Genomic DNA, 14649 nt, shown 5'->3' with positions numbered 1-14649 from the left:
AATAAAGAAGTTGTTAGTGACCCTGTTGAGAATTTCAGTGGAGCAGTAGGGACAAAACTCAGAAGCATATTGAATAAATAATTCATTGAGTGAAGTTCCTGGGAAGGTAGGAGACAGAATCCAGAGAATAGGCATGAAGAGAGAGGATATGTGTAGAAACATGTGCTTCAGGTTTGGGGGACACCTGATCTCTTGTGATGTTTGTAAAGGATGAGTGTGGATGCAGGTAGGCTTCTGAATATGGGAGTAGAAAGTCATTGGATTTCCTCTCTGATAGGCTTTATTTTTTGCTGATAATAAATGAGGGTGATGATTTGAAAACAATGGAGAAAATCTAAGTGGTTCTTGTGGAAAAAGAGGGCTAACTAAGGAAGCAAGTATTCTTTGGCAAAGTTGAAGGCTCGTTTGAGGTTGGACACTGTAAATGTGTAGCAAAAACAATCTCTACAGTCTATCCAGAGTTTCGGATCAGTTTTTAAAAGATGATTCTGAATCAGGTTAAGGTCTAGACTACATTTTATTAACAAATGTAATACTGTGGACAGTGCAGTAGAGACTATAAAACTATTTTAATAATTCTCTTACTCTCTCCACCCCCAACATAAGAGTCATAATATATATGTGTGCACATGCATGCACATACACACACACACACACACACACACACACAATTTATAACACTATGAGAATTCCTTATGGACAAAATTCCATAGGTTGTCATCATCTCATTGCTTATATAGTCTTCCACATAATTTTCAATGGAAAGTAGTGAAGCTATTATTGCATGGGGTGCAGTTTGTAGGAGAGCATGAACAAACCTCAGGCAAACTACTTATTATTTATATAGAGAATTTATCCACTTTCAGAGAGCAAAATAACAAAATTTCATTTCCATTAAGAGACCCCCCCCCAAATAAATATATCAATAGAGATGGGAAGCAAAGACTTTGTTATAGACTGTTAGATTATATTAAACAATATTATACAAGATAATTTTATACTTTAAAATGAGCTGTATATAATAAATAACATTTACTAAGTATTTACTATGGACTGGGCATATTTAACTTTCACAAAAACCCCATTAGGTAAGTATTATTCCCATTTATAGCAGAGGGAACTAGATTACAGAAAGGTTAAGCAACCTGTCCTTGGGTATATCCATAGTAAATGGTAGCATGGAGATTAGAAGCCAGGCAGTCTGTCTTCAGAGGCCACAGGTTTAAACTTCCAGCAATACTTAGTTCCTTTTCAAAGTAGAAATTTAATGAAATTTCCCCAAGTAAAATGCCCTTTGAAGTTTCAGAAAATTAACACAATGATTGGTTGGGCAGATGAGTTGTTAACAGACGTTATGAGCAATTCAGTACAAGTGGAGGCTGAGGAAACAGATATCAAGACACAAAATAAGGTGTTTCTTTGGATAAAACTTCCTTCATAAAAAAATACTTGGAAACATTTCAAGTATACAGAAGAGTGCAGAAAACAGTTACAATTTACTACTCGTGTATCCTTCACCTAAGCTTTAAGGTTTTGCCACATTTTCAACAGATTACCTTTGGCAGAAAATAAAACATTATAGATAAGAGTGAATCCTCCCTGTTACATTCCCTTCTCTTCTTCTCAGGAACTAACCACTATTCTGAATACATCTATCATTTCCCTACATGATTTTCCCAATTTGATCTCAGTTTTTTGTTTTTAAACTTTTATGACGTACCATATAAATCTTTCTGCAACTTTCTTTTTTGGGTCAACATTATGTTAATGAACTTTAAATGAACACCAGTAGCATTGGTTTATTAATTTCCATTTTTTAATATTCCGTGTATGTCAGTTTGTCCAATAATGCAACTTATTCATCCATTCTCCTGTAAGTCGACATTTAAATTGTTGCACTAAAAAAGCAATGCTATGAACATTCTTGCGCGGGTTCAGGATAATTATATATTACATACGTATTCTGTATTATGTAATATTCTATATTAAATGTATAGGATTCCTTAACATACAATTTAACAGGAAAGATAATGTTCATGAACTCTACAGCGAAGACAGACATTAGTTTTCAAGAAAGGTACAAACGACCATAGGCTGTTCTGGGCAAAGTGAGACTACTTTGACTACTAAGCATTTGGCGGCAGGCTCCAGTGACCAAACGACATTCACTGCTACAGTATGAAACTACACATTTAGTACTTAATTACTCTTCATCTGTCGCCTAATAGCTTCCCGTGTGTCCATTCATTTCCTTAATCAGAGTGGAGCTCCACCAGGGGCGAATCGGTAACCAACAAGGTGAGCTAACACGAGTGTAACTGTGGGGAGTCCGCAGCGGAAGCTGCAGCAGGCGACCTCTTCGCTGTGCCAGGCCACCAGAAAGTGACAGCGCCAAGGGAATGTGGGGGCAACCAGGACCTAATCTCGCTTTCCACCCCGAGAGTCCTGGAAGCTAGGACACGGGGATGGGTGAAGACACAGACACCTGCCTCGAAGTGTCTCTCCACTCGCACCCACAATGCCGCCAGGTCGTTATCTGGGAGTGGAGGCTTGGACGCGGCTCCAGCCCCAAGCGCAGATTCCCAATCTGGCCTCTTCCAAGGGTGCCTCTTTGCCTTACGCCAACTCCGTAAGAAGGCCCTAAGGCCAACCAGGCGGCTTCCGCAGCTCCAAAACCTGACGTGAAATTGAGCGGGGCGGCACTGACAGAGGCCATCTTTAAATCGGGCAAAACCCCACCCTCGCAGCCCACCGGTCACTCCCTCTCATCGTCCCCGGGCTTTTCACCGAGAAACGTAACGCAGTTTAACCTCAGAAGCAGTGTTGCAGGAACACGCACAGAGGCCCGACTATCCACGACCCCGGAGGTGCCAAATCCCGCCAATTTAAACATGGCGGCTAAACTTGAGCAGCAGAAGAGCAGTGATGCCAATGAAGTCATGTTCGAAATGGAGCGAGGCGGCGGGGAGGTGAGGGAGTACTCTCGCGAGATCGAAACTGGCGTCGGCTAGGCCCGGAAGCCTTGTCTGAAGGGGCGGGGGCGGAGGAGGGAGCGGGATTCGGGCGAGAGCCAGTGGAGGAGTCCGCCCGCTGTCGCCTGCGTAAGCGGGGCAGCGACGCCGGGCGGCTACGCCGCGGAACCGGCGTAGGCGGCTTTAGAGAATCGGCGGGCTGCGCTGCGCCCGGGCTGGTCGCGGAGGGGGGAGGGGATGTCGGTCAGTGCGAGATCCGCTGCTGCTGAGGAGAGGAGCGTCAACAGCAGCACCATGGGTGAGTCTCAGCTTTGGGCCGCCGCGACTCAGGTCGTCGGCTCCAGACTTGGGGGGGGCTCTGCGGCCGCCAGACCGAACTGGGGTAACGCCCTGAGGCGATGCAGGGAGCAGCGGCCGGAGGAGGTGGGGTGGGCCGACTGCGGGCCCGGGGCGCGGCGACGGCGCGCCCGGGGGGAGGGGAGAAAGCAGCGGTGACAGTTTGAATTGAATGTGAAGAGAGCCGAGGCGGCGGTATTTCCTGTGCCGCGGCGGGCGGGCCAGGGGAGCCGGGAGACGTGAGCCGCGGCCTCGCTCGCCCCGCCAGAGCGGCCCGAGCAGGGTCGTCTTCGCCTGGCCCGCCGGCTTCCCGCGGCCCTGTTTCCTCCCGTCGGCGGCCGCTGCACCCGCGGCGGATCTCCCCTCGTGGGAGAGTGGGGCTGGCGAGGAGGGTGGGGACGTGTGTGCGCGCCCCGGTGAGGGTGCTGTGTGGGCCGGCCCGGGAGGGCGGCGGCGGGGAGGGAGGAAGAAGGATGCACCAGGCTGAAGCTGCGGTGGAGGCGGCGGCGGCTGCAGAGGCTCCAGCAACCGCGTCGCCTCCTCGCTCCTCCTCCTCGTCTCTCGGGGTTTCCTTTCCCCAGGCGCGGCCCCGAAGGCCAGTGGATGGCGGGCGAGGCTTGAGTGCGGAGGCTAAGGAGGCTGGTTTGGACCTAATTTTTAGGAAAAAGGGGAAAAGAACGCCAGGGAAGGGCGCCCCCCGGAGGAGTGGGAAGGGTGGGAAGGGTCGCTGGAGAAGGGAGGGGAGTTGGAAATACTGGTGATGTTTAAGGAAATTAATTTTTGAAAATATTTCACTGCTCTTAGTTATTCTCTTCAGAAACCCTTTCATTTCCTTTCCTCCCCAACGTATTGGAAAAAGAACAAGGCCATTTCATTCACATTTTCCACTCCTGAGTTCCATTCCATGCTGTGTGTAGAGTAGGAAATAAGCAACTGAGATTTTTCTAATACGTTTCCATTTGCTAAGTTACATTTTGAAAGTGTCCTGTTTCAAACCTGGGTTTTTTGTTTTTCTTTTTTTTTTGTTTGTTTTGTTTTGTTTTGTTTTTGTAGTGTAGGGAAGGAATTTGTGACGTCCAGGTGTTCGCTTGGTTACTGAAATAACTTCTTTTTGCGAATTTATGGTTATAGTTAAACTTTAAGATTTCTTCTGGTAAGAATACCTTTCTGAGTACCCTTGAGTTTATCTCCCTCTCACCAAGTATATAAGCAAGTTGAGGAGGAAACTTTTTAGGCATCAAGTGTACAGGGATGGACGAAATTTATGATCTTGATAGACTGCAGGATGGTGCCTTAGCAGGATAAAAACAATTACTAAGCTAGTTACTGCTGCCTGGAACCCTATTCCTCCCAAATAGCTAGTGAAGGGGCAGGGGGGAGGGCAGGAAACAATCTTTCATCCCACCCAGCTGTTCAGTGGGTGGGGCTAGAGGAGATGGGGTTGAGTGGAGCTATGAAATAAATGTGAAAGCTACATAGATGGTTTGTATGCTAGCATTGCGTCCTTCTGTGGTGGGACAACATGGTGGAGCCAGGCCCTGTTAATACAGTTATTAAAAATATCGCATACCCTCTGAGGCTTACAGACTTGAAGCTCATAACTGGTGATGGAGATTTATTTTATGTTTATGTCAAGTAGATTTTAATTTACAGAAAGGGCATTATATTTTTGTAATTTGGTTAAGAATTTTTGGTTTCTGGTTTTGATTTGGAGATCAGGCATTCAGTGCATTAACTACATGAAAGGTAGGGTTATCCGTAGATTATGTTTCAAAAGTTTTTGTATTTGTGCTTTTTCCCATAGAAATAAGTAAGTCTATGCCAGAACTTCTGAGTTAGCCTAACACAAGGTAGGACTCCTGACAGACGTTAGAGCAATTGTGATGGGTTAATGACCACACACACGTAGGTAGGTAGGAGGAAGAGTTAGATCTGTGGTTTCCAAGGTCTCAATAATGGGGGGTGGTCAGATGACAAGACCAGTCAGAGTGAAGATAGTGAAGAGCAGGTTGGTTTCAGACTTTGTGTAATTTGATAATATATATATTCAGTATATATTCTATTCTGGGATTTGCCAGTGAAATATTTTGTGACAACTACCAGCTTAAAACCATGTTTTACATTTTGAGCTAATAAGCTCTTTTCAATTTTTGACAAGAGTTTGAAAGTTTTTAACTTATGTATTTTACTAAATTTTGAGACAAAACCTTGTGTGTGTGTGTGTGTGTGTGTGTTTTCCCCGTAACTAAATTTGGACTGTAAATGATATTACATTTATTGTACCATGACACTGATGTAGGAAAAAATGTGTTTTTGAGTAGAATTTTAAGGTAGCATGATTATGGGTTGGGCTTGCCAGATGAGAGCATACTGTTAGAGACTGTTGGTCTCTAAAAGCAGTGTTTTGCAGACTGCAGGTTGAGGCCTATTAATGGGTCTTAAAATCCATTTTGTGGATTTCTACTAATAATTTTTAAAAAATGAAAAGAGAAAATAGTACATTGCAATTAGTATGGATTTTGGGGGTGTTAATTTTTTTTTATACATATTGTACATTAGGTTGGGTTATAACATTTTTATTAAGAATTGTTGGGGCGCCTGGGTGGCGCAGTCGGTTAAGCGTCCGACTTCAGCCAGGTCACGATCTCGCGGTCCGTGGGTTCGAGCCCCGCGTCAGGCTCTGGGCTGATGGCTCGGAGCCTGGAGCCTGTTTCCGATTCTGTGTCTCCCTCTCTCTCTGCCCCTCCCTCGTTCATGCTCTGTCTCTCTCTGTCCCAAAAATTAAAAAAAAAAAAAAAAAAAAAGAATTGTCAAGGGGCACCTGTACGGCTCAGTTGGTTAAGCGTCCGACTTCGGCTCAGGTCATGATCTCACCGTTCATGATTTCAAGCCCTGCATCTGGCTCTGTGCTGATAGCTCAGAGCCTGGAGCCTGCTTCTGATTCTGTCTCTCTCTGTCTCTTCCCCTCCCCTGCTCACGCCCTGTCTCTGTCTCTCAAAAATGAATAAAAACATAAAAAAATTTTTTTTAATTGGAAAAAATTGTGGAAAATAATTAGGAAAGCACATGGAGGATGTGTAGTATGGATGAGTCAAGTCGAAGGTCTTTAAACATTTTGGCAGAGTGTGGAGGTCTTGGTCTGAGAAGGGAAGACTTTAAATGCTGTTAAGTCCTTGTGGCTTTTTCTTATTTTGGATTCATTTATTCTGTACTCTATACATGGAGTGTGGTTTGAGAGATCTGGGACCTCCTTCTCCTTGAGAGGATGTCCTCTCAGAGCCAGATAGAAACCAGGATGGGTCCCAAAAGAAGATATTATCCTTTAGTGACTGCTCTAGGCCTTAGGGAGAAATATACATATTGTTTTGTCCATTTGCATTATCAGAAATCAAGAGAGCCAAGTTTGAGTGTGAGCCTGGGGAAAGGAGCCAAGGAGGCAGTTTGGTTTGCTTTCAGTGTTGAAAGCCTTGGGCCAGACATAGAGTCCTTTTGATTTGTGCCTAGTGCAGTCCAGCTCTCCAGAGGTAGGGACTACATATAGGGATTTGAGTTCAAAGTAATAACAACAGAGAAATATAGTGTAATGATTAAGTGCATGGGCTTTGGTGTCAGGCAGACATGGGTTTAAATCCTGGCGTTGCCACTTACTAGGTATATCAGTTAAGATATGGTTAGATTAGTGTTTTTCAAACTGATAAATGACCTTTTCTTTCTTTCCTTTTAAAATTTCCAGTCCCCTATTGACTGATATCATTGTGAAAAGTACAGCAAAATTTTTTAAAATGAAGATGAAATAAAAAGGGGAAGTACAAGTCCCAATTTTTTATTCAACCCAACAGACATAAAATTATTCTGCTATAAAAATTTCCCTTTCTGTCCTCCCAGTTTCTATACTTCTCTGATGTAAACTGATAAACAGTTCAGACTGGCTCACTGGTTCACAGACCATACTTTGAATAGCCCTGGATTGGACCAGGTTGCTATAATAAATAGCCCTAAAAGTCTTTGTGAAGGTAGCCAAAGATGAGGTTTTGCTTGTCATTCTAAAGTTTATGTACCTTATTTTAGGCAAGTGTTTCTTTTTTTTTCTTTGATGCTTATTTATTTTTTATTTTTTTTTAACGTTTATTCACTTTTTTGAGAGACAGAGAGAGCATGAATGGGAAAGGGGCAGAGAGAGGGAGACATAGAATCCGAAGTAGGCTCCAGGCTCTGCGCTGTCAGCACAGAGCCTGACGCAGGGCTCGAACTCACGAACTGCGAGATCATGACCTGAGCCGAGTCAGACGCTCAACCGACTGAGCCACCTAGGCACCCCCGTGTTTATTATTTTTGAGATAGAATGTGCATGTGCAAGCAGGGAAGGGGCAGAGAGAGAGGGAGACAGGATCCAAAGCAGGCTGTGCACTGACAGCAGAGAGCCCAATGTGGGGCTCAGACTCACAGACTGTGAGATCATGACCTGAGCTGAAGTCAGACACTTAGCTGACTGAGCCACCCACGTGCCCCTAGGCAAGTGTTTCTTAACTTCAAAAGTGCTTGCAGGCTGAGGAGAGTAAATAAGCATCCCTTGAGGTTGGGGAGTAAAGCCTGAAGCTACTCCTGCTCACATTGTTTTGAATTTTTAAAAAATTTATTCATGTGACATTTGCATTTTGTTTGCTTTATATGCAGTGGTAAAGAGGATTTCTCTCTCCTTACCCACCAATCTGGAAGTAAAAATGGACTCTGCTGACTCTCCTGAAGAGGTCACATGTTTAATCTCTTCTGTTTACCTCTGGGGCCACAACTGAGTTCATTTGAGAGGCAAGGCTCCAGGTCAGAATTTCACATTGGCACTGTTGTAATTTAGAGTTTTATATTTCTTTGTTTGGGGGACTGTCCTGTGCATTGTACAGTGTTTACCAGCATCCCTGTCCACTGCCCACTAGATGCCAATACCACTTCCCCAATTGTGACCAAAAAATGTTGCAGACCTTGCCAAATGTCACAGGATGGGGGGGAGAATGACCCCAGATTGAGAACCACTGAACGAGGTTGATGGAGAAGCCATTGCGGGATCATAGGAGATGGAGAAGGAAGAAGTCTTTCTTAGCCATCTAGTCCATAATTATTCCTTGTAGAGCTTTCACCATAGGAATTAGGATCTTACATTAGGGATCAGAATCACCTAGGGTGAGGTCAGCCACAGCCTCTTGTTAAAAATGCACGGACACCTGAGTGACTCAGTCGGTTGGGTGTCTTCGGCTCAGGTCATGATCTCACAGTTTGTGAGTTCGAGCCCCACATTGGGCCCTGTGCTGACAGCTCCAGAGCCTGCTTCGGATTCTGTGTCTCCCTCTCCCTCTGCCCCTCCCCTGCTTGCGCTCTGTATCAAAAATAAATAAACATTAAAAATAAATTTATAAAAAAAATGCAGATTGACTGGTTCCCACCACAGACCCAGTGATCCACATCTCTAAGAGGGGCCCAAGAATCTGCACTTTTAAATGTTTTCTGAACTAAGTAACTTTATTGAGGTATAGGTTTCATACAATAAAATGCACAGATTTTAAGTGTTCAATGAATTTTGGTAAATATATACACCTTGTGGCTTTTATTCCAGTCAAGATGAGGGACATTTGCATCACCCCAGAGTTTTTCTTTTTCTTTTTCTTTTTTTTAATGTTTATTATTTTTGAGAACAAAAAAGAGCGTGAGCGGGGAGGGGCAGAGAGAGAGGGAGACACAGAATCTGAAGCAGGCTTCAAGCTCTGTGCTGTCAGTACAGAGCTTGACATGGGGCTCAAACTCATGAACTGCGAGATCATGACCTGAGCTGAAGTTGGACACCCAACTGACCGAGCCACCCAGGTGTTCCACCCCAGAGTTTCTTATGCCCTTGTGCAGTTATTCTCTACTGCTCGGTGTAATCACTGATCTGATTTCTAATATGCATAGGTGAATTAAAAAAAAAGTTTTTTTTAAAAAAATAGCTTTAACGAGATATAATTCATATGCAGTGGATTCATTTAAAGTGCTTTTTCTCAGTATTTTTTAAAAGTCTTTTCCCCCTTTTTTAAAAAACAATTTTTTTTTAACCTTTATTTATTTTTGAGACAGAGGGAGACAAAGCATGAATGGGGGAGGGTCAGAGAGAGGGAGACACAGAATCTGAAACAGGCTCTAGGCTCTGAGCTGTCAGCACAGAGCCCGACGTGGGGCTCGAATTCACAGACTGCGAGATCATGACCTGAGCCGAAGTCGGACGCTTAACCGATTGAGCCACCCAGGCACCCCTCCCCCTAACTTCTTTATTGTGAAAGGTTTGAAATGTGAAGAAAACATGAAACAATAGTAAAATGATCATCTTAGTACTTTTAAAAGCATATAGATTGTGGTAGTCTTCTGGAGTTTCATAAACCGTAGGCCTGGCATAAGGCCCTGACTGTTTTTGGAAAAATTAAAACCATTTTTTTCCAGTTTTACTTTCTTTGTAAAATATATTTGAAATATTCCTGCAGTGGCAGTTTGGGAGTTTTGTGAACTTCGTTGGTGTAACAAATACTTGGCTGCCAACATGTGTCAGGCACTGCAAAATAGTAGCAATCAAGAAAGCTATGGCCCATAGCCTTAATAGATTTTACATAGTATTTTGTTCTCATTTCTGAAAATGCTTTTCATTCTTTGGAGGAGTTTGTATTTGTGAAATAGGTAATACAATCACTTGGTTAAAAATTCAAAAGGTTAAAAAGAGCTCTGTAGTGAAATCTTTCTACTCCTATCCCCAAGTAACCCAGTTTCCTACTCCTAAGGCAACCTATTTAAGTTATTCGTTTTTTCTGCTAAAGTTGGTGACATATACAAGCAAAAAACATGTTCCTACCTTCGTCACCCATGGTAACATCAGACACACATTCTTCCTCACCTTTTAATTTTTCCCACTTAGTGTATTTTAGGTTATTGCATATCAGTGTATGAAGATCATTCTTATTCTTTTATACAGCTATATAATTCCATTATATGGATAGGCTGTGATTTGTTTAACATGTCCCTTTCTTTTTTTTTTTTTTTTATTTTTTTTTTTCAACGTTTATTTATTTTTGGGACAGAGAGAGACAGAGCATGAACGGGGGAGGGTCAGAGAGAGAGGGAGACACAGAATCGGAAACAGGCTCCAGGCTCTGAGCCATCAGCCCAGAGCCTGACGCGGGGCTCGAACTCACGGACCGCGAGATCGTGACCTGGCTGAAGTCGGGCGCTTAACCGACTGTGCCACCCAGGCGCCCCTAACATGTCCCTTTCTGATAAGACATTCATTTTCAGTATTTTGCTATTATAAACCATAACGTGAGTTACTTGAGACATTGATTATTTCACATTTGTTAGTATCTCAGAGCTGTTGAACCCTTTGACATGAGACATTATCAGCTAAAGTGGTAGTATTGATGTTAAGTCATTACGAGCCTAGTACTTCAACACTCAAATTCATTCAACAAACAAACACATCTTGTGCTATGTGGTGTGCACCGGGGATACTGAGTTAAATGCTGTGACAGTAGAAACTGAAGGCATGGCGATTAAGAGCTTAGGTTCTGGAGTCAGACCTGGATTCACATTTCTAAAGCTCAACTGAACCTTGGACAAATAACAGAATTTTTGTGTTTCCTTCTTTGTAAAGTGGGAATCATAAAGTTACTGGATAATTAAATGAGAATTAAATGAGATAATAACGTCTCAAGTCTTTAGCCTCACATATTGAGCAGATGTTAGCTTAAAAAAAAAAAAAAACTTATCAAACTATATGGCAATTGACTATATACTTTTCTGCCTTCATTTTTAAGTTTCTTAAAGTCAAGGACTGTGTTTTGTTCACTTTTGTATTCCCTACCTGGCATTTACTTAGTAAATCATTTATGCTGTGACTTACAAATTTGTAGAGTATACAGTGAAAGTACAGAGCAAGATACCCTTTCTAAATTGGAAAAGGTAAATCTTTAAAGGTAGAAAGGAGTAATTAGGCAGAGGAGGAGGAAGGATACTTACTCTAGGCTGAGAACTCATGGTAGTTTATGAGATAAGCAGAGATCTGGTGTTCTGTGCTGAAGATTAAAAATATCTTTTTTATTGAAGGATTCTAAAAGGGAAAGAATGGTAACCATGAGCATCATGATGATAATTCCAGTAGGGATAGATAGAACACCAAGGCAGGGCCAGCAAATTGTGGGAGGTCCTAGGACTAAAAGATAAAGGACAGAACTAGAGTAGTGGCAAAGAGCATGAAGTGTAGGATATGGTTGCATGGTATGTGAGAGGATATAAGTGGGGAGTAATGAATCCAGAGTATCTGAGCTTGAGTAAATGGTTGATTAGTAGGTATCCTATCTTGAAATACATAATTTAAAACATGAAAGTGAGAGGCCTGGAAAACATTTAAGTTTGCATGTCTGGCAGTCTCAATACTAGGAGAGACCTCTAGGATGGAAAAGATTATTGTGAATTTATTTGTGCTTTGAATTTTTACATTTACTAACTGAATCTACCATATTGAACAAAAGCTGTACTGTAAGTTTGGTCAGTAAATTTGTTGGTAATACGTCTTTTTAAGACTTAGTAATTGTGGTTTGGTGAGCAGAGTTGAAGGAAATTGGAATAACATCATTTGTGTGAAATTTCAGTGTCCTTCAAAGTTAGACCGAGGTTACCAATTTCTTAAGTAGTGCTAAGATACTATTTAAAATTTTAACGGATACATTTTATAGCAGTAGTTGTTACACACTGAGGGTCATGCTGGTAGCTCTTCACATGAATAACATTTTTTATCTTTATATGTTCAAGTTGTCCATTGAGATTGTAATTGAAGTGCTTTTTTTTTCTTTTTGAGGAAGATTTTGGTATGTATTGTTAACTTTAGAGACTACTGTAAATACTTTGGATGAGATTATTTTTGTAAGGGGAGGTAACATCTATTGACGTGCTTTCTGTTTATACTATTATTGAAGCAATCAGGGTAATTAATACCTGATTTGTTACATGTAGCAAATGAATATATTTTAGTAATGAATATATCTTCAAATGTCAACACTTTAAACCATTTTTAATTTTAAAAAGTGTAACAGATATACTTAGTTGCTTTTATGATTAATTTAAACAAATTAACCAGGAGGGGGGAAAAGTCATTAAATTATTTCAATGACTGAAAGTTAATTTGTGTTCTTTCTTAATTACATATTTTTTTTCATGGTTGTAATTAGTGGTGTATTAGTGGTTAGTGGTTCTTAACCCTGGTCAGGCATTGAAAATCTTTCCAGTGCTTAGCACACTCAGAAGCCTATTAATTCACTAAGTATCAGGTGGGCCCCAGAAATTTGCATTTTAAGTATTTCAGGTAATTTTGATGAATAGTCAGAGCTGATAACCTCTGATGTGAATTATATAGTATGAGGCAATATATATAAAAGTACTACTCTGTAAACTCTTAAATTTTATTACAAAGTCATGGTATTATTCACTTAATATTTAATATAGTTTTTGGTGTATTAATCTATATGCAGATTATTTTAATGTGTACATAGTGTTCCAATGTTGATATCCTAATTTGCATAGCCATTTCATTATTTTGAGGCATTTTTCAGTTTCCATATTTTAGATTTGTAAGTGGTATTTTAAAGAATATCTTTAAACAAACTTTTTCTGCCTTGTTATTTTCCTAGGGTTCTAGGGTATTTGTTAGTGTAGCACCTTAAACTGGTTTTCATTTACATTTCTTATATTACTAAAGAGAAATATTTAAACTGATTAGCTTCCCTACTTTCAGTAGAATATACCGAACTTGTTAAAATCACCATCAGGAATATTTGGGTTTATGCTGTGACTTATGGGGCTATTGAATAATGCATTATGTGAATCATTTTTGTTTTATCTTTTTTGTTTTTATTTTTAATGTTTTATTTATTTTTGAGAGAGAGAGAGAGAGAGAGAGCGCGCGAGCATGAGTGGGGGAGGGGCCGGGGGGGGGTTGGAGACACAATCTGAAGCAGGCTCCGGTCTCCGAGCTGTCAGCACGGAACTCCATGCGTGGCTAGCACCACTCAGCAACTGTGAGATCACGACCTGAGCTGAAGTCGAATGCTTAACCGACTGACCCACCCAGACGCCCCAGTCTGTCCTTGAAGTTTGTAGCTATCTAGTTTGCTGTTACAAATCTGTGTTTTAGTTGCTCAGTTTTTATTTCTCGGTTTATTTCTTTATTGAAAGTCTGCTATCAAGTATTGAGTTAGATTTCCATTTCTGGTTCCTAGTTATGTTCTATAGGATTGATAGCTGAGTGAAAAGGAAGTACATTTGAGTAGAAATGATTCTTCCATGGATGTGTAAAAAATAATGTGCAAATAGAAAAGGACTGCAAACATTCTTCATATGGTCACTGTATAATTTGCAAAGACTGTAATTGCTCAGAAGGCAGGATGGCTTGATGTCTGTTTTCTCGTTCCTGAGAAGTGAATGAGGTGAACATTTCTGTAGTGTAAATTTGGAAACATGAGAACTTGGCATGAAGAGATGAAACTAGTGATCCTAGATAGAACTAGGATCTTGTCTTAGGATTTGTATAAGAATATAAAAGTCATAATTAGAATTAGGAGTTACTTTATGAGATGCTTAATTCAGTTGTGTGCTAAAAAAATAACTGGAATGACTTAGCTGATAAGCAGATCCATCAAAAATACTTAAGTTTGTGTTTGGCCTTGGTGCTATGCTGTTAAAAAGATGTAATTTTCTTTTCTTTTCTTTTCTTTTTTTTTTTTTTTTTTTTTTGAAATCCTGGAATAATTTTAGACTTGCTGAAAAGTTGTAGGCCCTAACATTTTGGAAGTTAAATATTTGGTCAACAGGAGGAAATGCAGAAATAACACCACAAGCATACAAATGCAACATGTTGTATGAGATAAATGCACTGTCAACATTAGTGCTGGCCAGGAGTAAGGGAATAAGGGAGGAGTTTTATGCTTAACGCACACATCTTTATTGGAATCTTGTTGAGGTTTTTAGGAGGGCTGGGGGGGGATTTTTTTGCTCTTTTTTTTTTTTTTTTAAGTTTCTTTTTATTTTTGAGAGAGACCCTGCATATGCAAACAGGGGAGGGGCAGAGAGAGAAAGAATCCCAAGCAGGTTCCATGTTGTCAGCACAGAGCCTGACACAGGGCTTGATCCCAGAACCCTGACATCATGACCTGAGCCTAAGCCAGGAATTGGACACTTGACTGACTGAGCCACCCAGGCGCCCTTCCATTGTTTTTTAATTGAAGGATGGGTGTTCTAAGTATAGTCGGTCATTAGTGGATTCCATTTAACAGATCATCAG

At 41.3% G+C, this 14649-nt stretch overlaps 1 protein-coding gene across 8 annotated transcripts in view; it reads left to right on the top strand.

Moving 5' to 3' along the window:
• The first annotated feature begins 3069 nt into the window (after positions 1-3069).
• Positions 3070-14649, top strand: part of SEPTIN7 (septin 7) — a 118920-nt gene continuing 107340 nt past the window's right edge. For 2 of the 8 annotated variants that reach the window (XM_040472260.1, XM_040472258.1), the window contains exons 1-2: positions 3070-3270; positions 4718-4719. In XM_040472260.1, the coding sequence (XP_040328194.1) occupies positions 3210-3270; positions 4718-4719 (63 nt within the window). In that variant the 5' untranslated portion in view covers positions 3070-3209. Of the gene's footprint in view, positions 3271-3355; positions 3396-4717; positions 4720-5032; positions 5055-9485; positions 9488-14649 lie in introns of those variants that run through there. The other 6 variants (XM_040472263.1, XM_040472261.1, XM_040472268.1 and 3 more) reach the window with 4 other exon arrangements.

The sequence above is a fragment of the Herpailurus yagouaroundi genome, unplaced genomic scaffold (genome assembly GCF_014898765.1).
Source record: "Herpailurus yagouaroundi ecotype Mexico unplaced genomic scaffold, PumYag 100, whole genome shotgun sequence".
NCBI classification, from domain to species: domain Eukaryota; kingdom Metazoa; phylum Chordata; class Mammalia; order Carnivora; family Felidae; genus Herpailurus; species Herpailurus yagouaroundi.
This window is presented reverse-complemented; position numbering and strand designations above follow the sequence as displayed.